Source organism: Mustela putorius, unplaced genomic scaffold (assembly GCF_011764305.1).
Source record: "Mustela putorius furo isolate JIRA1106 unplaced genomic scaffold, ASM1176430v1.1 tig00000738_pilon_pilon_pilon, whole genome shotgun sequence".
Classification (NCBI taxonomy): domain Eukaryota; kingdom Metazoa; phylum Chordata; class Mammalia; order Carnivora; family Mustelidae; genus Mustela; species Mustela putorius.
This window is the reverse complement of record NW_025421463.1, coordinates 11514012-11537694: the sequence shown is the minus strand read 5'-3', so window position 1 is coordinate 11537694 and position 23683 is coordinate 11514012. Positions and strand designations below refer to the sequence as shown.

Genomic DNA, 23683 nt, shown 5'->3' with positions numbered 1-23683 from the left:
CTCAGAGAGGACAGAGAGCCCAGGACCGAGGCACCACTAGGGAGACACGGACAATAAACAATAGTACGAATGGGCAAGATGATTTCACGGAGTCTGAGTGCTACAAAGAAAGTGAACCGGTGTGGGGCAGATAGGAATTGAAGAGGTGCTTGGAGAGCATCTTGGGCTCTGGAGGGGAAAGACAGTGTGACAAGGTACACTGGTATCATGGGCAGGGGACACTGGAGTCACATTCAGGCCAGCATTCCCTTTGGTCACCTCCACATCAACCCCTGAATCCAGACCTGGGGCCTCCCCGTTCTCTCCCTCGGAAGGTCACCTGTGGAAGCGGAGCTCCTGGGCCCTGGCACGGCTCCATGGGCTCTGGAAGGCTCCCCTGCCTCTCACGGAGTCGGGAGCTACTCTCTCTTCTTCCTTGGAATGCCCTTGTCCTTGCCCGGCTCCGGAAAATTCCTGCAGCTCCCCGAGGCCTCTTGGTCTGGGCAGGCCTGAAAGCACAGCCCCAGGACGCCACCCCTGTCCTCACCACCAGTGGGCATGAAGTCCGTGCTGCAAGCCCCAGGGTGACCCCAGCAGAGCCCCCGCCACCCCCACACTGAGGCCCGTGCACTAGCGCCTCCAGGAATTCAGAAAAGCGCTCTCTCATGATCCCAGGAGAGTCACTGTGGGGCTCCGATGTCCTTCCCTAATGATGTCAGGGACAAGTCTCAAAGCCTGCTCCAGGAGTTGCTGCCGGCCGGCCAGGCAGTCCTGGGCTCAGCAGGCGCGTACCCAGCACCTACGGTGTCCACCCAGGGGTCTAGCGGGCAGCACAGACGGACCTCCAAGTGATTACCGAAAAATGTGGTCACTCTTCTAACATCCGGCAGGCAAGACCGGGCTCCAGGAGTGCTAGACAGGCAGGAGGCAGCCTTTGATGTGCGTGTTGCAGGGTGAACAGAGTGCTGAGGCCGAGACACTGAAAAGAGGAGAGGCAGGGAAGTCAGTCCACACAGGGGGAACCTCGGAAGGCCTCCAGGTGGGAGCGTGTGTTGGAGGAAATGAGGAATTCAGACCACGGGAGCATCCCCGGGTCTGAGCCGCCTCCTGGGGGCCAGGCCCTGGACCAGGCATGGGATGTGGGGCTGAGCTCTACATGTGGCGGACTTTCACATGGAATTCTGACTGTGTGTGCAGGAGGTGGGAACCATCACAGACTCTGAGGCTGGGAGAGGACATCAGATTTGTATTTTATTTTATTTTATTTTTTAAGATTTATTTATTTTAGAGAGAGAGCAAGAGAGAATGCCTTGTGGGGAGGGGTAGAGGGAGAGAGAGAGAGAGAGAGAATCTCAAACAGACACCATGCTGAGCGGGTAACCCAAGGCGGGGCTCCATCTCAGGACCCGAAGATCGTGACCTGAGCTGAGATCAGGAGTCAGATGCGTAACCCACTGAGCCACCCAGGCGCCCCCAGATTTATGTTGGAGAAAGAGGGGCTGGTGGCCGTGTGGACCAGATGGCGGGGTTGGGCCAGGGGTCCAGAAGCTGTTGCAGGAACCCAAGCGAGAAAAGCTATAGCTGGACTGAGGGGTCGGGGGGCAGACACACAGCAAAGGTGGAAGTGGCAGGACTCAGTGACCCCTCCAGGGTGAGGGAATGAAGGGTGTAAGGCGTGACCCTGGCAGCAGGGGAAGGGGGAGTGCTGGGGAGACAGTGTTGCCTGGGGACAGAGTTCTGGTTTGGGAAGATGAAAAAGCTCTTGGGAGAAGCGACCGTGACCATGGCACGACAGTGGGAACATACTCAATGCTACCGAACAACACCTTTAAAATGTTTGAAATGGTAAATCTGTGTTGCGTATACTTTACCAGAATTTTTTTTTTAAAGATTTTATTTATTTATTTGACAGAGAGAGATCATAAGCAGGCAGAGAGGCAGGCAGAGAGAGAGAGAAGGAAGCAGGCTCCCGGCTGAGCAGAGAGCCCGATGCGGGACTTGATCCCAGGACCCTGCGATCATGACCCAAGCCGAAGGCAGCGGCTTAACCCACTGAGCCACCCAGGTGCCCCTACCAGAATTTTTTTTAATGGCCGTATCACCAAGTGAAAAAGACCATGCAGGACAGCGTATAAGGGGTCAGCTTTGTATGACGAATGCGCATATATCTGCCATCTGTGTTAGGCTGTCTCTGGACGGGGAGATATGAAACCGCTACCCAGGGTGGTGTCGGTACCTGAGGAGGGGGTTGGAAAACAGGGTGTATGGGTTTCCTGTGGCTGCCGTGGACAGAATGGCTTAGAATAGCACATGTGATGGTCTCACAGTTCTGGAGGCCAGAAGTCCAAAATCAAAGTGTCGACAGGGCTGTGCTCCTTTCAGATCCTCTGGGGGAGGATCCTTCCTTGCCTCTTCCGGCTTCTAGAAGCCCTTGCTATACCTTGGCCTGTGTAGCATCACCCCAATCTCTGCCTCCTCCTCACGTGGCCTTTCTTCTCTCTGTGTCTCCAACCACATTTTCATCTGCTTATGGGGACACCAGTCCTATTGGATTGCGACCCTCCTCTTAACTTGATTACATCCAGAAAGACCCTGTTTCCAAAGTGACATTCACAGGTAAGGGGGTGGGGAGCTAGGATGTCAGCGTATTAATGAAATTCAATCCATCCCATGGGGGGAACAGAGATGGGAGGGAAACTCACTTAAATGTTGGATTTTGTAGCATGAAGTACCAATTCCCCTCACCAGATTTTTACAGCATAAAGTCACTCTGGGGTTTCTGTCTTGGGAGAGTGTGTAGCTAGGGATGATTTTAACAAATACGAGGCAAGGACAATGTGGGGTAAGTAAGAGTAGGTTCAGTTGTGAAAATGTCCAAGCCAGGGAGAGCTGGCTGTCCACTGAAATGTGAGAGTCTGTGTATGAATTTTTCCCCAACCAGCCTGCCCAGGGGTCAGGTGCACTCCCCGAGCTTCTAATAGGGAGGAAGCAGAGCACAGTGCTTAGGAGTGTAGGCCCTGCAGGCTGACTGCCTGAGTTCCAGTCCTGGCTTGACCACTGACTGTCTGTGTGACCTTAGACAAGTTGCTCACCTCTCTGGGCCTCAGTTTCTGTATCTTGCAAAACAGGGAATTGCCCACCTCATAAGGTTGTGGGAAGGATCCGATAAAACAATACCCATTTATGGGGCAGCGCCTGAGTGGCTCAGTTGGTTAACCATCCAACTCTTGATTTCCGCTCAGGTTATGATCTCAGGGTCGTGAGATCGAGCCCTGAGTCCGGTTCCATGCTTAGTGCGGAGTCTGCTTATTCCTCTCCCTCTCCCCTCTGCCCCTCACCCACTAATGCTCTCTCTTCCTCCCTCTCTTTCTCCAAAATAAGTAAATCTTTTAAAAAACTAAATATGTATTTATTAGGACCACGTGGCATATAAACCATGTAGCACACCTGGGTCATAGTAAATGCACATTAAAGTGATAAGTGATTATGCTTATTCCGCCACTCAGGTCCAAGAAGGTCTGCTTCTCCTTGTTGCCAAAAACAATAGCCCCCTTCCTCCGAGAGAGAGGGAGGAGATGAGTTTCTTGAGGAGACATGGTAGGATCCCACCGGGGACACGGTTTTTAGCCCAGACTGAGGCCGGGCGAGTCTCTACCCTCCCCCGCCCCCACTGCTGAGGCAGCCACCCCAACATGCAGCAAGAGAATCAACCTGGCCAGCTAGCTGGGGGCCCCTCTCCCACCCCAGTGACAGGCAAGAGTTTTGAAGGCCATCGCTGGCTAGAGTACCCCAGTACCCCATGTCCTCAAAGCAGTCGCACGCCCATCGCTGCGGCATTGACCCGTGAGTGGGGTCACTAGAGGGAAGAGGTCGCAGAAGGAAAGGAGGGTGTGTGCGGACAAAGGTCCATATGGCTCCTGATCGGCAGGGCCTTGTCTCAGGTGAGCAAGAAGTTAGGGAAGAGGTTAGGGGGCATAGAATATTCCAGAAGAAGGGGACATGCAGCACGGACTGAGACAGCGGGCTTATTTATCTTGTTAGAGCTGGGGCAGAAATCAGATACACCTGAATTCTGGGACCTACCACAGAGCCTGGCGCATAGCTGGGTCTAGCAGGTATTCGTAGAAGGAAAGAGGACAGTTGAGTTACTAGGTATGTCGTTGGGACTAAAAGTCAACAGACTAAGACTTCTCCTGGATTAAAGCAGATGCAAAGAGGCTTCATCATGGAGACATGGGTAGACACAGGAAAGTCAGGTGTCTCCAAGAGAGGTCTCAACTATGGAGGCCTTTGGGGGAGACGCTGGCAGATGAGAGCCCACCGATGTCTCGCAGGGCAGGTGAGAGTGCCCCAGGGGAGGGACTGATGCAGAGGAATCACCATGACACGAAGGGAGAAGGTCAGAGACACTAGGTCAGAGAAGAGCCTGAAGAAGGTGAGGTGGCAGGTGCCAAGGGAACCCAGGCGGAGAGGGACCACCAGAACCCCAGGCTGCGGCCCCCACATCCTGGAAAGAACTGCACTGTCTGCAGCCGCGCTCTCTATGCCTCGGCGTGGGCGGAAACCATATTGCAGGCGACAGACAGTTTGCTAACACTTGGAATTTGTTCTGAGCTTTCAGAGTGCTGAAAGCAAAACAGAAACACATTGGATGCTCACAGCGACACGGAGAACTACGTCTTCAGTGGCATTCGGGGCTTGCTTCCAAGCTGGAGCTTCTGACCGAGCTGGCAATGTGAGGGTCTGTGTCTGCCATTTGGGATTTAGCTTGCAGAGAACAGGGACTTTCCTTTTTTCTTTTTTTTGGACTTCTTTTGTCGGGGGCCTCCCCTTGAGTTTGTTAAATTTCTACCCAGGGTGCATATTTACTTTCCTGCCAGCAAATCTCTCAAACTCTAGTTTAGAATATTATTTATAGGGGCACCTGGGTGGTTCAGTGGATTAAGCCTCTGCCTTCGGCTCAGGTCATGATCTCAGGGTCCTGGGATCAAGCCCCACATCGGGCTCTCTGCTCAGCAGGAAGCCTGCTTCCTCCTCTCTCTCTCTCTCTCTCTCTGCCTGCCTCTCCAACTACTTGAGATCTCTGTCTATCAAATAAATAAATAAAATCTTAAAAAAAATAATTTAAAAAATAAAATAAAATATTATTTATACAGGAACAGTATTTTCCTTTGCAATCAGTCAGGCAACCAGTACTTTTTACAGAGGTTTGTGCTTGGTACAAAGTACTTAGTACAACCGTGTCGGGCTCTCTGCTCAGCAGGGAGCCTGCTTCCTTCTCTCTCTCTCTGCCTGCCTCTCAGCTTACTTGTAATTTCTCTCTGTCAAATAAATAAATAAAATCTTTAAAAAAAACCATGACAACAAAGGAGCTCCAGATAACAAAGAAGGAGCAGGTTCCCTCCTTCTGCATGTCTGTAGTCTTCACAAAGTGCTGTGTGTGCGCGCCATTTTTCCAGAATGAACTTCTCTTTCACCAGCTCATGAAGTTGTTCTACGAAATGTTGAGAACCCCCAAACTCGATGATCTCCAAAGATCTCCTTTCTAGCCCTGAAGATTATTCCATCTTGTGGCCTGATGTTAGATAGGCAGATGGCAATGAGACCTTTACTTGTAGGGGAAACCGAGGCACACAAAAATGGAAAGAAATCAACTCGTGGCTGCTCCTGGACCTTAGCAGATGATAGAGGGAACTAGCGATGGAGAACCTGCCTGGGCCAGACACCATCCTGGCTGCCTCTCACACTCTGCTCCATTCAGCTCTACGAGAGGGCTTTGTTTTCCTTGGCACACCGAGAACACCAGGTCTCTGGGAAGTTAGGATGTCCCACCATCACATGTATAATGTGTCCCATCTTGGATTCGAACCAAGTCTGTCTCTGCCAAAGGGCTATCTCCAGTCAGAGAATCAATATGGGGAAATGTGAAAGTCACTTTGAATGAGGCCCCCAGATTCGTCTTGAAAGGCTCAGCTTCTGGCCTTTGTTCCTCTTAGAAATTAGGGTGCACGGCCACCTCTTGCACCAACCCAACAGATTCAGCGCGGACCGTTGTCAAATATCCTTGTGAAGACTTAACGTGGAAATATTCTGCCAACTGGCCAAGAAATATACAGGAAGGACTCAACCTCACGAGTTATCCTGAAATGCTTTCCAAACCACACGTGGGTATGCCCTTAACCCCCCATCGGACCAAGCAAAAAAGGTACAGTGTCATGATCCCAGATTTGAGCAAAGGTGTAGAGCGGTGAGACTGCCCCTGTACCACCATGTAGCGCTCCACATCCACTTTCTTTTTTTTTTTTTTTTAAGATTTTATTTATTATTTGACAGATCACAAGTAGTCAGAGAGGCAGACAGAGAGAAAGCGGGGGCGGGGAGGGGCGGGGAAGCAGGCTCCCCGCTGAGCAGAGCCTGATGCGGGGCTCGATCCCAGGACCCTGGGATCGTGATCTGAGCTGAAGACAGAGGCTTTAACCCACTGAGCCACCCAGGTGCACGCCCCCACCCCCCGAATCCACTTTCAAGTAAACTTGAAAATGCGTTATTCCACTCTTCAATCTATACCCGAGAGAAACTCCTCCATATGGAAATAAGGAGGCATATACAAAGATGTTCATTCTGTATTTATAATAGCAAAATAAAGAAAAAAGAAAAGAAACAAGCTGTCTGCAAGACAAGGAATGAATAAAGGTTCGTTCAATAGAATACCAGACAGCAAGGAAAATAAATGAACCAGATCTACATGTTATTACACAGCCAAAACCCCAGAAATGTAATACTGTGTACAAAAAGAGAAAAAAAAAAGGCAAATCGAGGTAGGATTTTGTATAGTGTGCTAACATTTACATAATGTTTACCAGCGTGCAAAACGGTTTGCGTATTATCAGGAATTGAGTAAAAGTAGTAAAATGTATGAAACATGCATAAGGATGATAAACGTCAAAGAGAGGAGAGACGGTGATCTCAGGAAGATAGATGGCATGATCGAATCAGGAGGGGTGTGTGGTACTTAATGATGCTTTGTTTTTTTCCACTGGGTTGGGTGGTGAGCATATCGGTGTCATTGTATTACCTTTTCATTTTATATGTGCCCTAAATTAATTTATTAACAGTAAGAGTTACTTAGCCAGTGTTTACAACAGCGTATTTAGGCCAGTTCTGGGATGTTAACAAGCATGACTTTTTGGAAAGTGGCAAGTAGCCCAATAAATTTGGGGAATACTGGCCTAAATAAAAATCAAATAGGGTTTTTAAAAAACCCAGGCTTTTAACATCGTGGGTTTCTTGTAAGTCCCAAAGAAAAGGTTATCCTAGTTAAACACTTGACCAGACAGCAAGGGTTGGCGAGCTAGAGCTATCTGCCTCCTGTTTTTTGTTTTTAAAGACTTTATTTATTTGTTTGACAGAGATCACAAGTAGGCAGAGCAGCAGGCAGAGAGAGAGGGGGAAGCAGGCTCCCTGCTGAGCAGAGAGCCCGACTAGGGGCTTGATCCCAGGACCCTGGGATCATGACCTAAGCTGAAGGCAGAGGCTTTAACCCACTGAGCCACCCAGGCGCCCCTGCCTCCTGTTTTTATGAATGAAATTTCCTGGACCACCAGCCATACCCATTTGCTTATTACGGTCTATTGCTGCTTTCACACTTTGCTTTCACATGTGGCAGAGTTGAGCAGTAATAAGAGACCTTATGGCCCACGAAGCCTAAAATATTTGCTAGTTGGCCTTTTGCAGAAAACATTTGTGCACCCATTGTAGAGCATCTTATGGGACCAGTGTCACTGGGAGTGTTGGGATTGTCCCACCTGAGCTTTGCCCTTCTACCACAGTAGCTGGTGTGTGTATTTACGAACGAGTATCTAGGAGACCCCTTGTTCTTTTCTAGATTCCTTGGCAGATGATGTGTGTACTTTTCTCTTTGACTCTCCAGCACCCAAACCAATAGCTGTTAGGTACTTGGCACTTCCTGGGTGCTTCCCTGAATTGGTTTTCATTTAAAAACCCACTTGTGGAGTGGCTTCATTAGGATACAAGAGTCCTTAGCTAGAACACATCTATAAAATGCCTGTGCTTTGGATTAGACATGAGTTGAAAATTCTCCCACATGCAGCAACAGTCCAGGAGTGATCGGCCTGGGGCTGTTAGGGCAACACCATGCCAGGGATCCAGGCACCTTCCCTCTTGTTGCTCTGCCTTCCCATAGGCGAGTCCTTCCTTTGTGTGGCCTGATATGAATTCCTCGCTTTCGTGGGAAGAGGGAAAGGAGGATCACGCAGACCCCAGAGACTGCCCACGTCACTTCCCTTCCTTCGTGTTGATCAGCGCTCATTCATGTGGCCACCGCTAATTGCCAGGGAAGCCAGGGGAAGGGCCGCTTTCTCTGGGCAGCTGTGTGCCCAGCTAAAAATTCAGGTCTGACAACAATACATGGAGGAAATAAAGGACTGTCTGGAGGACAGTAATCAGCCTCTGCCAAAAAGGGGTACATGAAGCACTTGCCAAAATTAGGGGTGACTTTTCTCTGAAGGATAGGTCTCATTTTCGACTCTTTTAAAATAAGCCATGATGCCAAGACAAGAGATGGATGATGATGCCTCATTAATTTCTACTCAAAAGAACATGACAGCACCTTCAGAATGAGCACACTGGTTCATTCTCCTGAGTGTTTATAGCCCTTGCTTTTTTTTTTTTAAAGATTTTATTTATTTATTTGACAGACAGAGATCACAAGTAGGCAGAGAGGCAGGCAGAGAGAGAGGAGGAAGCAGGCTCCCCGCAGAGCAGAGAGCCCAATGTGGGGCTCGATCCCAGGACCCTGAGATCATGACCTGAGTCAAAGGCAGTGGCTTAACCCGCTGAGCCACCCAGGCGCCCCATATAGCTCTTGCGTTTGAGAGAGATCTTTTTTTCACATATTTGAACGGACCCAAAATTTCTGTTTTGTGGGGCGGCAAACACAGTGGGCTCTGCCACTAACTGGCCATCGGCTTCTGAGGAGGAGGAAGGTTCCAGGCCCCTTGGGATCTCTCACAAGACAGAAAAGATGGACTGGGAGGAGGACGTGGAATCATACTTTCTTTACCTTCCCTGAAGCAGGTTAATGATCTGGCCCTTCTCTGTACTTCAGTAGCAGCATTACACAGCAACGAGACACAATTTTTGGACAAAGACTTCTCCTAGGAACTTTGCACCATTACATGTCTCATTTGCTGCAATAATACAATTTTTTTTTTCTTAAAAAGGTGCACGGAAAAAAAAAATGCGCATGGAGATCTTGGTGTGACTTACTTCTGCAAAAAGAGTCTAAACGTGTTCATCTTTTTGCTACCCTAAAGAAAAGAAAGAACTCATCAGCTGGGGGCCTAGAAGCCTACCAAAAGGAATTTGACTTTTTGGGCAAACGTGTTGAGGAGGAGGTTCTGGGGGCTGGTATCCAAGTCAGGCCTGTCGTCCTCTGAATTGTCATTTCACGATTCATTTTTGAAGGCACCATTTTGTGGTCATGCTTACAGAATCCTGTAATGGGGATTTCTTGATCTATATGAGGTGATGCAAAAAAAATGTTATTACCCTCCACCAGGATTTCTCAACCTCAGCCTTTCTCAACTGTGGACATTTGGGGCTGGATTATTATTGGGGGTGGGGGGTGCTGTGCACTGCAGGCTGTCAACAGCATCAGTCTACCTACCAGACACCAGCAGCCTGTCCTTAGCGGTGACCACCCAGGCTGTGACCAGGTTTTTGCCAGGTGCCCCTGGGTGACAGAGGCACCCAGTTTGAGAATCGCTGCTCTACACAAGTCTAAAGGTATCCATAGAGAGACTTGCCAAATGACCTTAGAGGAAGACACGAGTTCTGCTCCTTGATACATCCGGGACCCCTTCCAATTAACACTTCTGATCTTAGGAAGGTTAGGAGCTGGCCCCAGTGTCCTTGCTCTTGTTCAGCACTGACGTTCTGGGATTCTGCAAGCCAGAGGCGGCTTAATGGGACTCGTGAGTGCAGGAGGACTTGAAAGAAAGCGAGACACGGGGAGAGGATCTGAGGTGAGGACACCGTGTGTGCAGGCAAGAAAGCAGTAAGGAGACGTGTATGTGGCATGGGCAGTGGGCCTCATTGGCTGAAATGGTGAGAAAGAAGAAATGGTTGGGTGATGAGGAGCTCTCGGGAGGGACAGTTGCAAGAGGGCCTCGAGTTTGAGGCCCGTGCACGGGAATTTATGTTTCTTTGGCCCCCTGCCCAGGACGTGGCATCTAGTAGTGAACTAGGCAGCATCTGAATAGCATCTAGTGAACATGGATGACGTTCAGTAGCACAGACAGGCAGTGGGGTAGGGGTAGGGCGGGAGGAGCAGGGCTCCAGCAACAGCCTGCCTGGTTCCAATCTCTGTCCTACCATCTGCTGGCTCTGGGACCTGGGTGAGTTTCTTAGTCTCTCTGGGCTAAGATACAGATAAATTCTGAAAGATGCAGTAAATTCTGCAGGGTTAAAGTAAGGATTCTATAATATCACATATGTGAATGAGTGTATGTGTGTGTACATATATGTTACATGTATATAGACATGCATACGCCATCACATAATCATTCGCAGGTATGTGTAGGATACATTTATATTTGTGTTTGTGTATATATAGGCACAATTAAAATAGTTCCTGGCGCACAAGAAATGCTTTGTGAAAAAAGAAAAAAAGGAATGCTTTATGTTATGCTATTATTGTTATTATCATTATTATTTGGGAACCATAAAATATTTTGAGTATGGAAGCACTTAATAGGTGTATCACACATAATAGGTGATCAGAATGAATTAATGAAGAATTCTTCTTTTTATTACTTTTTAAAAAATATTTTATTTTTTATTAACATATAATGTATTATTCGCCCCAGGGGTACAGGTCTGTGAATCGCCAGGTTTACACACGTCACAGCACTCACATAGCATATACCGTCCCCAATGTCCATAACCCCACCCCCCTCTCCCTCTGCCCCTCCCCCCAGCAACCTTAGTTTGTTTTGTGAGATTAAGAGTCTCTTATGGTTTGTCTCCCTCCCATAATGAAGATTTCTTAACATATTAGTTCCTTAGTATCTCTCTCTGCATCTAGCACCTACCACAGTCACCTGTACGTCTAGAACTTACCACATTCATCCTTCGCTAGTCCGGGATCCAAACTCAGAGGCCCAGGGACAAGCAAAGAACACACGCGTGGACCCAGCATGATAGAAGACAATAGAGAGGACTGGGCACAGGGGTGCCCCACATGAAAGTTATCTGCAGCCTGTTTTCAAACCGTGTGTCAGCCAGCAGCATAGGTCTTAGGACTGCCCTGGCCTAGAGTTTGTCCCTCAGCACCCAAGCCCTGCACATCTCCCTGCTCCCTGAAGTTCTCCTCCAGTCAGACCTCCTGCATCTCACAGCAAGAACAGAACGTGGCTTTCTTCTTTGGCTCTTTGAGAACCACTGAGCTGCTTTGTGATAAAAGTATCAACCAGCAAATTCTTGGCCTTGTTCCCTCCACTTCCCCAGGCTGACCTCATCCAGACGCCCAATAAACTAAGAAGCTAGAGCCGGGGATGGCAGGGAGCATCTGCAGGCCTGATGCACCCCTCAGGACACCCCCCACCCCCCGCCAAGGCAGCCTGGCAGCCACAAAGACGCTGAGAGCACAGTCTTGCTTTTGTCCTGTGGGTCACCAGATCCTTATAAACAAAACCCAGGAAACTACTCTCCTACATACCCTATAGGAATACATACCCTGCCTTGGACCTGCAGGCGCTCGTATTCTTATCTGGAGACACAGAAATTAGGAAATGGGAGGAAGCAGCCAAATCTGACCCTTTCATTTCAAGGAAATGTATATTTCTGTTCTGATGCATCAGGAGAGGAGCCCTAACAGGCAGTTACTTTCTTAGCTTCTGTGTAAGTTAGATGACATGAGCATCTCCAAGTATGGAGATTTAACTAAACTAGATGTTTATTTCTCCGCCATGTAATAGTTCATCCAGGGCAGGCCAATGGGGCAGCTCCGCTCCACAAGATCCCTTGAAGACCCCCAACCCTTCCATCTTGTTGCTTGTGGCTCCTTGAGAGCAGGTGTCAGCAAACTGTGGCCCTTGAGTCAGTCTGGTTTGTTTTTTTTAAATGAAATGTTATGGGAGCACAGTCACACCCATTTGTCTATGGCTGTCCTCTAGCCTAAAGCTGAAAATAGTGACAACCTCTCTCACTAAGAAAAAGTTGGCCAGCGCTGCCCTAGTGCATTCGGCTCACCTGTGTGGTCAGCGCTGGGACATAGGCAGGTCTGCTTATCTGCTGGGGAGGGGGAGATGGGACTGTTATCCCAGGGCTAGAATATTCTTTTTAAGCAGATGACATAGACAGTGGTGTGCTGGTGAAAGTTCAGCGGGAGTCGTGGCTTGTGGTGTCTGCCGGCTCCCGTGGTGTAAATGCTTCCACAATGGCTGATTTCAGGCTGACAAGGAGATGTCGCCAACCCAGAATGGGGAAGATACACAGCACTGGCTTTCCCAGCCAGTCCGACCTGGCTCCCACTCCCCAGCAGGACATGCAAGTTTCCTATGTCCCTTCTGCTCATGTGTGTTGGTGTGAACTTTAGCCAAATGGCTGTCACCAGCCACAAGGGGAAATAGACTTTCTAACGGGACAGCCACAAGTCGTGCCAAAAGTCAAAGAAGGCAGAAGATTCTGTGCCACTCTAAGTGGAGGGGTGGAGAACGCATGCTGGGAGACAACACTCCTTGCCACACATCTTTTCCCAGATGATCCTCTTGGCCATGAACAAGAGTTTGAGTGATGTAAGAGCAAAAACAGAGACACTCAAGGGTTGTGATGGAGGAAAGGGGGGAAAGCTGGTGCCTAGGAGGGAATGGTTCATGAGCACCAGAAAACATGGGATCAACTCAGAGAATGTCCATGCTTGGAGGCCCCCAAGAACTTGACTAGCCCCACAGCCCCATTTTACAGAGGAGAAAAACTGACATTGTTGAAGGAAATGCGGTTTATCCAAGGTCACACAGTTGATGGGGGTACAGCCACGACTTAAAACCACATTTATCTGAGCTTTTACTCTGGCCCTATTCCACCTTACCAGTTGCTTTCAGAATGTTTTTTTAAAGGGCGCGCCATGTTCCTCTTGCCTGGCCAAGCTGAGACCTGGCCTCAGAATCCCCCCACCACACTCCAGCAGCCGTACGAACGAATCAGAGTTCGTGCCTGAGATGAACCCTATTTTGCATGCCTGGCTTGGGTGTTGTCTCAGAGCCAACACGTTGGCCCTTGTTCCTGAAGAGGTGCTGGGGGCGTTGACTGTCCGTGTTTCTGTTGCATTTCAGATGGCTGACCGATGTCCGCGTCTTCTAGAAAGTCATAGTCTCTGTCAGCATCACACATCCCACATTTCCTAGGCATGTGTCCCTATTCCACCAGGTCTGCAGAGTAGCCGGACAGGTTCATGTGCACAGTCTGCCTTGTTCCCCCACAAAACCCAAACGCATACGTCCTGTTCTCCCCGCGTTAGAGATGGGGAGGCGGAAGCCCAGAGAGATTGGGGAGACCTGCCCTGGGTTATGCAGCCAGGAGCTGGGCTGTTTCGGGATATACATCATCAGTAGTTCTCTCTGCCACCCTTCAGCAAGCTTCCTGGGGTCCAGATAAATGAAATCAGCATCATTGTCTCCTCGACATCATACATCTCTCTGGTATCCCACCAAGGAACATGAAAGGCCGGCTGTTGGGAGTCTCAATTAGGACTTAGAGTTGGGGTTAAGCTTCTCGTTTTTCTCCTGGACCCCTCCGTTTTCCATTAAGTGGTCATGGCTAGCCAATAGCCTGCTTCATGTCCTTCCCCGTGCAGCCTGCGAGGGCAGGGCCAGGTCCGGCCAGCTCACTGCTGGTCCCAGCTCCTGATCTGGCCAGCTCACTGCTGCTGGTCCCAGCTCCTGACCCTGACCTGCCTGCTGCTGGCGCTCAGGGAACAGTACATGGGAATGAATGAATCGTGGCATTTCCCCCAGCCAGGGTAGGATTGGAGGCAGACAGAGCCAAGTGACTTGAAGGCAAGATAGTTAATTTCACTTGGTTGCTGCTTCCTCATCGGTAAGATGGGGATATGGGAGCCTGCCTTTTGGGGTTCCTGTGAGGGTCGAAGCAGGACATGAACATGGGCTCAGCAGTCAGACCAGCGGGGCTGAATGACAGCTCTGCCACCTATGAGCTGTGTGACCTCCGGCAAGTGACAGAAGCTCGTGCCTCAGTTTCTCCGTCTGTAAAATAAAGACAACAGTGGGATTATCTGGAGGATGAGATGAGCTCTTACATGGGAAATGTCTAGCACTGGGAAGGCTATCTGTAAAATGCCATTGTTCGGATTGACTATAGTGTGTTAGGAAAACTGCAAATCTTTACTCTTTCTTTGACCACTGTTAAAAAAGGCAAGTAATGTGACTTGGGAACCATACTATAAAGCAGATCACAGGTCCTGGGGCCCAAGCACCAGAGGGGGACTGCACCCCCCACCCAGAGTCATCCCCACTGTGGGTAAACACCTCTGTCTGTGCCCCACGGTCGCGGGCACTGGCATCTTCCATGAGAGCAGGGCAGAGCGGCTCCACCCCTCCCACAGCCCGCCTCCCCCACCCCTGCAGGCTGACCCCTGGCAGCTGCCTCTGGGATGGGCCTGGGAAGCTGCTCTGTCCCAGACTGCCAGCCTGCTGGTAGACCAAGGTAGTGAGAAGCTCTTGCAAACAAGGCCCCGGTGAGGAGGGCCGGGCTCCACGGCGGCTGGAAAGAGCTGTGGAGGCAAGGAGGGACCTGCCCTGGGACTGAAGAAGCCTGAGTGGGAGGGTAGGGAGTGGGGGACTTCCAGATGCCTCGTTAAATCCCGGGAAAGAGGACCTACAATCACAAAACAGTGTGCATAGACAAATACAAATAAGTATGCATTCTGTGTGCAGTTATCATCACACGCTGTGCTGAGTGGCTCCAAAGCTTTATTTCTTAATCCTCATCCCAGATAGAGGCATAAGTCCCAGGGTTACCATCCCTGCTTTGCAGATCGGAAAAGAGAGGCTTAGACGGGTTAGTTTCCCTGCCCAAGGCAGCAGGCTTGAAGCACGGGGCAGGGGGTGGGGGTGGGGGTCTGAACTCAGGTCTAAAGCAGTAGCTTCTGCCTGTTCTGTGGGAGACAAGCTTTGCTGTCGAACACTCACACCCATGCCTCAATTTCCTTGTCCAGAAAATGGGAATGATGATAACAATGCCTTCAAGGGGAAGTCAGTTGAAGTGGTAGGAATTGAGCGCTCGGTATGGTGGTTGGCACACAGAGAGCAAACAGTAAGGGCTGGCTTCTTTTTTACTGGTGAGGGCAGGTCATGGTTTTGGGGACTGTTTGGGCCTTTGAGGTTCAGATCCCAGAGTCATGCACAGAAGCCCAGGGATTGCCAGCACCTTGCTAAGAACTAGGCTGTACAGAGCACTTAGTGGAACAGACTCAGGAGCCAGACTGCCTGGGCTTAAATCCCGACTCCTACTTATTAGCTGTGTGACAATGAACAAGTTAATTAATCTCTCTGTGCCCCATTTTTCCCTGTCTGTAAATGTGATAACAATAAAGCCTTCCTCGTGGGGTTATTGTGAGAATTAAACATGTTAACACTTGCCAAAAGTTGTAATATGCCTGGTACGTGGTAAGAACGTGTATTTGTTAGGTCGGTAAGATATGTAAAAATATTAGGGTCTCCATGTTACACGTGAGAAAATGGAATGAGACTGAGTTACCTGTGCAAGGTTAGGTGCACAGCATAAGCACTTAGTGACAAACCCAGCTTGGCAGGCATCCAAGCCACACCCTTGGAGAGGGGCTGCTAGACTCATCGCTCAGGGAGCCTGGGAACTGCCTGGCACCTTCCAGCATTAGGGGTCAGGATTGGTCCTGGGGTAGGAGAAAAAAGAGGGGCTGGGAGCCTGGCTGGGCAGCCCCCAGCATCCTGAGTGGCTCTGCTCTACCATTTCCTGCTTGTTGAAATGTTCCAGAAACTGTGCTTTCTTCGAGCCTGACCCCATCCCCCTCCCTTTCCAACCTCTGTCATCACTTACAGTTTGCTTGCAAAACCATGCTGAGGCCTGGCAGCTTTTCTGGGGGCCAGGGTCTCCCCACAGGGAAAAGGACTGCCTTTATTCTGGTGGAATTTCTTAGCTGCAGTGTCTCCTTTGAAACCTTAAGAAGCACGATTACTACAGTGTTCTTCAGTCTCCAAGTCTCTGTATTTGGTCCTTCCAAATACAGTGCGTTCTCTCCAGGCTACGCCTTGCCTTGTGATTTACCGTAACGATTATGATATGCGATCGTGAACACTTCATGAGAACTGTGTGCAAAGCTCTGTACCTTGCTAAGCACCATACGTGGATTGTCTCATTTAACCCACATCCGAAATCCTAGGACGAAGGTGTTCTTACTAAACTCATTTTACAGAGGAGGAAGCTGAAAATCAGAGAGGTTAAGGAACCTGCCCCAAGATCACACAGCCGCTGAGTGGCAGAACTGGGAACCAGAGTTCATGCTCACAACTCCCATGCATGCTAGCTTTAAAAATGAATATATGAATAAAATGTGTCTGAGGCCTCAGCTGCTTGCCTGTGTCAGTGGGAGTTCATCAAGAGATCAGCAGAAAACATCACACCCCTCCCCAGTGCTACCTCCTTCCCAGGGGACCAAAGTCAACCCAATCGCTTGCTGTGTTGGGGCCTCCTTGGAAAACATCTTTCTGAAGTCACATTCTTGAAGGGGTAGACAATATCGAGGCAGTCTCTCGGGGCCAGGGCCCTTGAGAAATCAGAGAAATTGACTACTTCCATAGCTGACCTCTTACTTAAATTGATCAGATTTTTTATGGCGTCATTGAAAGCCACTGGAGGGGGAAACCACAGAGTTGATCCCCTTCTGGTGAAGCCCCAGGGGACCGGCCTCATAGATTTCTGCATAAATTAGTCCCACCGTTCGGGAGGTGCACGTATTTGCCAGGCCCCAAGGGGACCTATTGGTCTTCCGTGGCAGATCCTTCCAGGCCCTTCAGAACGAGTAAATGGATCTCTGAGTCATGTTTACAAGAGTGCTGCAGGAATTTCAATGTTGCAGAGGTAAATTTTCTAACAAACCAGGTTGAACAGAAAGCCACGTTTTCACAAGCCTTTACGGAAAATGTCTCTTACTTGCTTTAGCTGGTAACATTGAGTAATCACAACCATTACTCACTTTGTATGACTGAGGGATTCTTGAAAAACAGGTGTTTCCCGGGACCTGCTGTAGGGGAAGGGAGGGAAAAATGGGACAGGATGAGGCCAGAGAGGGAGACTAACCACAGGAGACTCTTCATCTGGGGAAATAAACTGAGGGTTGCTGGAGGGGAGGAGGGTGGGCAGGATGGGGGTGGCTGGGTGATGGACATTGGGGGAGGTATGGGCTATGCTGAGTGCTGTGAAGTGTGTAAGACTGATGAATCACAGACCTGTACCCTGGGGCAAATGATACACTGTATGTTAATTTAAAAAAGAAGAAGAAAAGGCAAGTGGTGCAGGGCTTCGCTCTCAAGCAAGACCGAATGCTTCAGACAAACAAGAGGCACCACAGGACAGATGTGGTCCTGCCCCCAGGAGGCTGAAAACAAACCGTAAGATAGACAGAAAGAATGGAATGCTGTAGTCACAGATTGTGAAACGTGCTAAGAAAGGGGAGGAGGAAATTGGCCAGAGATGGGGTGTGGAAAGGCAGGAAAGGGGGGTACCCTCCTTAGAAGGCCTCCTTTGGACATGACATTGGGAGGGCGAGAAGGAGCCAGCCCCGCAAAGAGCCAGGAGAGGGAAGAGCGAGAATAAAGCCTGCAAGGGAGGGCGGCACCTGCTGAAGGACGTGGGGGTGGGGGTGGGGGGCGCTCCACCCCTGCAGAGCCTGCGGGGCCAGGCCCCGGGAGCTGGATTCTAGTCTCAGTACAGGGGAAGGCATGGGAAGGTTTTAAGCGGAGGGACCACACAGTCTTATTTACAATTTAAGCTCACTCTCGCGTGAGAGACTGCTTTGAGCACCTGGGTGGCTCTGTCGGTTGAGTCTCCGACTCTTGATTTCGGCTCGGGTCCTGGTCTCAGGGGCCGATGTTTGGAAGCCAGGCCGCTGGAGAGCAGGGGATGGATTTGGAATTGGGGCGGCAAAATCACCCAACTGATGCCATGGCCAAGAGCATGGGAGAAGGTTCTGGTCTGAGCATCTGGGAGCTCAGGGGTGCCATTCACAGAGGGACAGGATGACTGGGGGACAGGTTTGGGAAATTGGGGGGTGGTGGATGTGTTAAGAAAAAGTTGCAAAAAAAAAGAAAGAAAGAAAAAGTTGAATTTCAGACACCCAGTACTATATGGGCTCGTGCTTACCAGCTCTATGACGGGGGCAGGTTCCTCAGGTCTAGAAGGGGGCTCCTGAGAGCCCTTATTGTGGGCTTGTCGTGATGACTGTATGACTTCATATGCGGAAAGAGCTTAGATTTCAATAATAAGAACTCAGAGCGCATGTTAGCTTCCTATAATAACAATTATTATCATCATCACCATCTTAGCTACAGTAATTTCCTTGCCATTTGTCTCTTTGTAATTAAAATCAAGGGCCTCTGTAGCTGGAAAACACTTGTGGTGATGTTCTTGGAGTTACTGGCTTATGAGTCTGGGCTCTCAGGGAACATGGGGTGGGGGGTCTGGGTCTCCCTTCTCCTGGCCCCTATCGTGGTGCCTACACGCAGTGGGTGCTCAGTATACATTTCTCCAGTCATGTGGAATTCAACTTGACTCCAGGGGAAAAAAAAAAAAATGCTTATTTGAGAGAGTCAGTCAAGCATGGAGGATAGCAGAAGGGACTTAGACATAGACAGGGGAGAGGAAACTGCAAATTCACAAACAATGACAATTTGTAGCATCTTTGCTCTCAAGAAGGAGGCCCTTGATTTCACAAATCAGCCTCTTCCGGGACTAGATAAATGGTCTTCTAGAAGAAAAGTTTTCCCTATCTGCCATCCAGTCAAGGCTCCAGACCTGGCCACACAACACATGCAGACCCCAACACTTCCCTCTCCAGAAGCCTCTATTTATGCCCCAGAACCTGGCCCTGTTGCACTCCTCCTATTTGCTCTGTCCTGTCCATTCGGCCTGGACCTTTTGGGGGGGAGAACTTAGATGCAGCCCATTGCCACACTGAGAATTTCCTCTCTTCCCCTGCAGATGCTGGTTGGGATCCATGGTCTTTCCTTGCGTTCTTTTCAAATCATGGCAGGTGGCTCTGCCTGCTCCCAAATTTAAAAAAAAAAAAAAAAAAAAAAAAAAAAATTCAAAAAAAATTTAATTTCAATTTCAGAATTAAACAGCAAATAGCGTTCTAGTGTACTAGAACTTTTATTTGCTAAATCTGGCAACCCTCACTGTGAGAGTCCCAAATCCAGAGCCGCATGCATCACGCCTTATGGCACAAACCCCATCGCATCTTGATGCTGAGACCAAGGGTCCCTCTGTCCTCCCCTCCCCCTCAACCACCTGCGGAGCTTCCCTGGCGAGTCCTCCAACAGTAGTGCGTGGTCTTGTCTCCCCTGCCTGCCGTGAAAAGGTCTTAATCCTGGAGTTCAGGGTCCTGGCCAGCTGTGGGTTTTCTTGGTCCCTCCCCGTGCTCATACAAATAGGCCCCTGGAGGCCTAACCCCACACCCAGCTCCTGAGGTGTGCCTGCGGACTACACCCCACATCCACACCAAGCTTTCAGACGCCTTGCTCCGGTTTCTATCCTCACTGCATCAGCGCCCCCTGGTGGCCAGAAGCAAACTCTTGCTGCCTCCTGTCCAGAACCCTACTATCTCCTACCCTGGGTTCCTAGTTCGGGGTGGCCTTCTCCCCACGCAGAGATGAAGGATACATCACAAACCAAACCAAGAGTCAAGCACATACCCACCCCACCCACTTCCTGAGGCTCCCTTTGTGGTTCGCCCCTCAAGGCTCTCCCCCAGGTCCTAGGCTTACGGATAAAGAGGAACCTCGGTGCCATAAACTTTCTGGAACAGTAGCCCCTCTCCTGTCCTCCAAAGATAAAAAAGAACATTGTTCCCTCACAGACTTAACCTCTTCTTATGCCACAAGGTGGCTTAGTTCGAAGCTGCAGTGGAAGGAGGCAATCTGAGCACCTGGCTCTTTTCCTCAGTTTCCACCCTCTGAATTAGCAAGGAGAGGGGATAGAAGGGGGTCTGCGGCAGTGTCTTCTATAGGTTGCTGGCTGGGTGGTCCTGGGCAAGTCCTTTATCTGTATGCCTATCTCCATGGTTACAAGAGGGGTAATGATAGTCCTTGCCTTTCGGGGTTGTGCGGGGATTGAACAAACGAACTCCCGTCAAGAGTTTAGCAGAGGGGCGCCTGGGTGGCTCAGTGGTTAAGCCGCTGCCTTCGGCTCAGGTCATGATCTCAGGGTCCTGGGATCGAGTCCCGCATCGGGTTCTCTGCTCAGCAGGAAGCCTGCTTCCGCTCTCACTCTCTCTGCCTGCCTCTCTGTCTACTTGTGCTCTCTGTCAAATAAATAAATAAAATCTTAAAAAAAAAAAAAGTTTAGCAGAGCACCTGGCCCGTAGCAAACAGTAAATATTCCCTCTCTCCTGTTTAGCACAGAGGAAGACAGATGAGCCCCGGTTACAAAGGACCAAGGATCAAGACATCGGTATTTTAACTGGAGCCTAGGAACGGGCCATTAACGTGGAAAATGCAAAGGATCCTTGGTTCTTTCTAGCTCTCCTGGTCCTCCAGGACCAGTTCCTGGGGAAGCCGCTGCAACCAACTGACCATCTCTCCCTTCCTTAGGGCCGACGATTGCTTTTGTGCTTCTCGGAAGCTGGACGCAGTGGCCATCGAAGCCAAGTTTAAGCAGGACCTGGGTTTCCGGATGCTGAACTGTGGGCGGACGGACCTGGTGAAGCAGGCAGTGTCTCTCCTGGGGCCCGATGGGATCAACACCATGAGCGAACAGGTACAGGGTCCGAGAGTCTGAGCGAACACCCCCCACCCCTCCAGCAGGTGCGCAGCCCCATGTCCCAAGATGGCTGCAGCAGCAGGCCCTGGACACACACAGACCCACACGCACGCACGCACGCACTCCCCCTGCTGGTGACTTAGGGTCACTTTTTAAATTTTATTTTATTTAGTTAGTTTTAGTTTTTAAAATATAAAAATATCCTTGTTCATCCTTATAGAAGTTGCACATGATCGTTGCAGCTGAAATGGAAAATAGAGAAAAATAGGCCTATTCCAGAAAGGAAATAATGCCATCACCCAGATAGCCGTCATTTATATTTAGCATGTGTCCTTCAAGTCCTTTTTTCAGCGTGGTTAAAATTAGTTCTCTGCCTGCCTGTCTGTTACTGCATCACAGAACAACTCCAGGAGTATTTTTACCAAACGTTGAGATACACAGAAGTCGTTCTGGAGAGCCCTAGGAGGCACCTCAGAGATCGGCAGCTGTCCCCCAGCCCCTGAAACTGAGGGGTGGTGAAAGGCTCATGTTTCTACCAGTCCGGAGACACCATGTGGTTGACGATGTCACGGACAGAGAAAACAAGCAGCGGTTTTCAATGTGAGCCCCAGATGGAGAGTCACAAGGGACAGATGGAGCTGTTTCTCATACGGACAGCTCATGCAGCAAGTCCCAGGGAAGGAACAGCAGCTAAGAATTTTCCTCGGCAGTGAGGAGTCCTAACACACACACACACACACACACACTCTCTCTCTCTCTCTCTCTCTCTCTTATATTTTTTTAAAACAGGGAATTATAACATCTTGCCTTTCCCAATAATGTATATTAAAAGTACTTTGCAGTATCATTAAATATTTTATTAAATCACTTTTTTTTTATTAAATCACTTTTAATGGCTACATGAAATGGTCATGTTATTTATTCAGTTTACCATCCTTGGTTGTTAAATATTTAGGTCGTTTCTAATTATTTACGTCAATAATGCTGAGTTAAACACACAAGTCTTTGTTCAAATCCCTGATTGTTTCATTAGGGAGATTTTTTTTTTAACTGAAGTATAGTTGACACAGTGGTTTCAGGAGCACAAAATAATGATCCTACGATCCTGTATGTTATGCTATGCTCATCATTAGGGAAATTCTTAAAAGTGGAAATAGTGGCTCAAACACATCAACCTTTCTAGAGGTTCTCAGTCTCAAATTACCTTCCCAGAGACTTTGTTTCCTTATACACACCCTCCAACAATGTATGTGTTTCCCTATTAATCTTTTACTTACCTTGGGCGAGGATTTCACTGGAGCCTTACTGTCTTCTTTATTTAGAAGAGCTCTTTACATATTAGACATATAACTCTTTGTTATAATATGACAAATATGTCTCAATTTATTATCTGCCTTTCAATTTTGTTTATACTGTTCACAAATTTATGTCCTCAACACTGATGATTTTTGTTTATGATTTCTTCCATTACTTTTACACCTAAAAACAGATCCGATTAGATGTCTTTTGTGGTTTTAATTTTTTTTTATCTATATCTGTAGTCAAACTAGAAATTATTTTGGTGTATGGTGTGAGATAAGGCTCTAATTGGCATGTTTTTCCGAATAGCCACATTTACAGCACTATTTATTGCAAAATCTGTCCCTTTCTTCTATTGGCTATGGAACTTCAAAATTAGCAGGAGTCACAAGCAAATAGGGAATTCCTAAAAGCCATTCCTCATCCTCTTGCCTTTTGCTTGTAAATGATAATGTCAAACCACACGTCAGTGGTGGAGGCAAGCTCAGAGGCATCCAATTTCCCTCGACACTGACCAGCAGCTTATATAAAGCAAAGATGACACTTGTTTTATTGTGAAGAAGAAAATGTCAAGGAAACAGTGTTTATGAATTAGGTAGTTTGAACTGATGTTGCAGAATCCAGAAAGTTCCTAAGACCCTTAAGTTGAAATCAGCCACTTGTTTTAGTAAACACTCTTAGGTCTACTGTTCCTTAGGACAGATGAAAATACTCCAACTTAAGCAAAAATAATTGCCAAAAAAGGGGGGGGCAATTCATCTGCCCCCACTTTTTGCTTCCATTTTGGTTTTCAAAACATGGAGGTGTGTAACCTTGTGAGTCCTAGGGCAGCACGTTTATTTTTTTAATGCTGGATTTTGAATACAAGCATAGCCACCTACACGCAGGTGAGAGTTTCCATTTGTTGAGTGACGCAGCCACCGTGTAAACCCTCTCCGTTTTCTGGTTTTTAACCCACTGCAGGGCATGACCCCCCTGATGTACGCCTGCGTCCGTGGGGACGAGGCTATGGTTCAGATGCTGCTGGATGCCGGAGCTGATCTGAATGTCGAGGTGAGGGGGCAGAGCCCTGCAGGGCCCCTCGGCCTGGCCATCCCCAGAGGTGGGAAATGAGCAGGGGGCGGGGGTACTTTTTCTCCCAAGAGCCACCACTGAGGGTGCTCAGTCCAGCAAAATAGGTCAGACCAGCTGGTGGATTTCCTCCCAGCGCAAGGCCCCAGCCCAGCCACACTCCAAGGGGCTGCGGGCATATACATTTCATTTTAAAACAACCAGCGGAGCTACAGGGAACACCGGCTTTCCTTTGCTTCAGCCAGACTGAGTCTGATTCTTACTGCTGATCCATTCCTTT

At 49.0% G+C, this 23683-nt stretch overlaps 1 protein-coding gene across 3 annotated transcripts in view; it reads left to right on the top strand.

Moving 5' to 3' along the window:
• The window catches only part of BTBD11 (BTB domain containing 11), a 290113-nt gene that overhangs the window by 221028 nt on the left and 45402 nt on the right, over positions 1-23683 (top strand). For all 3 annotated transcript variants that reach the window (XM_045083972.1, XM_013051557.2, XM_013051558.2), the window contains 2 exons: positions 20865-21030; positions 23296-23385. In XM_045083972.1, the coding sequence (XP_044939907.1) occupies positions 20865-21030; positions 23296-23385 (256 nt within the window). The remainder of the gene's footprint in view (positions 1-20864; positions 21031-23295; positions 23386-23683) is intronic.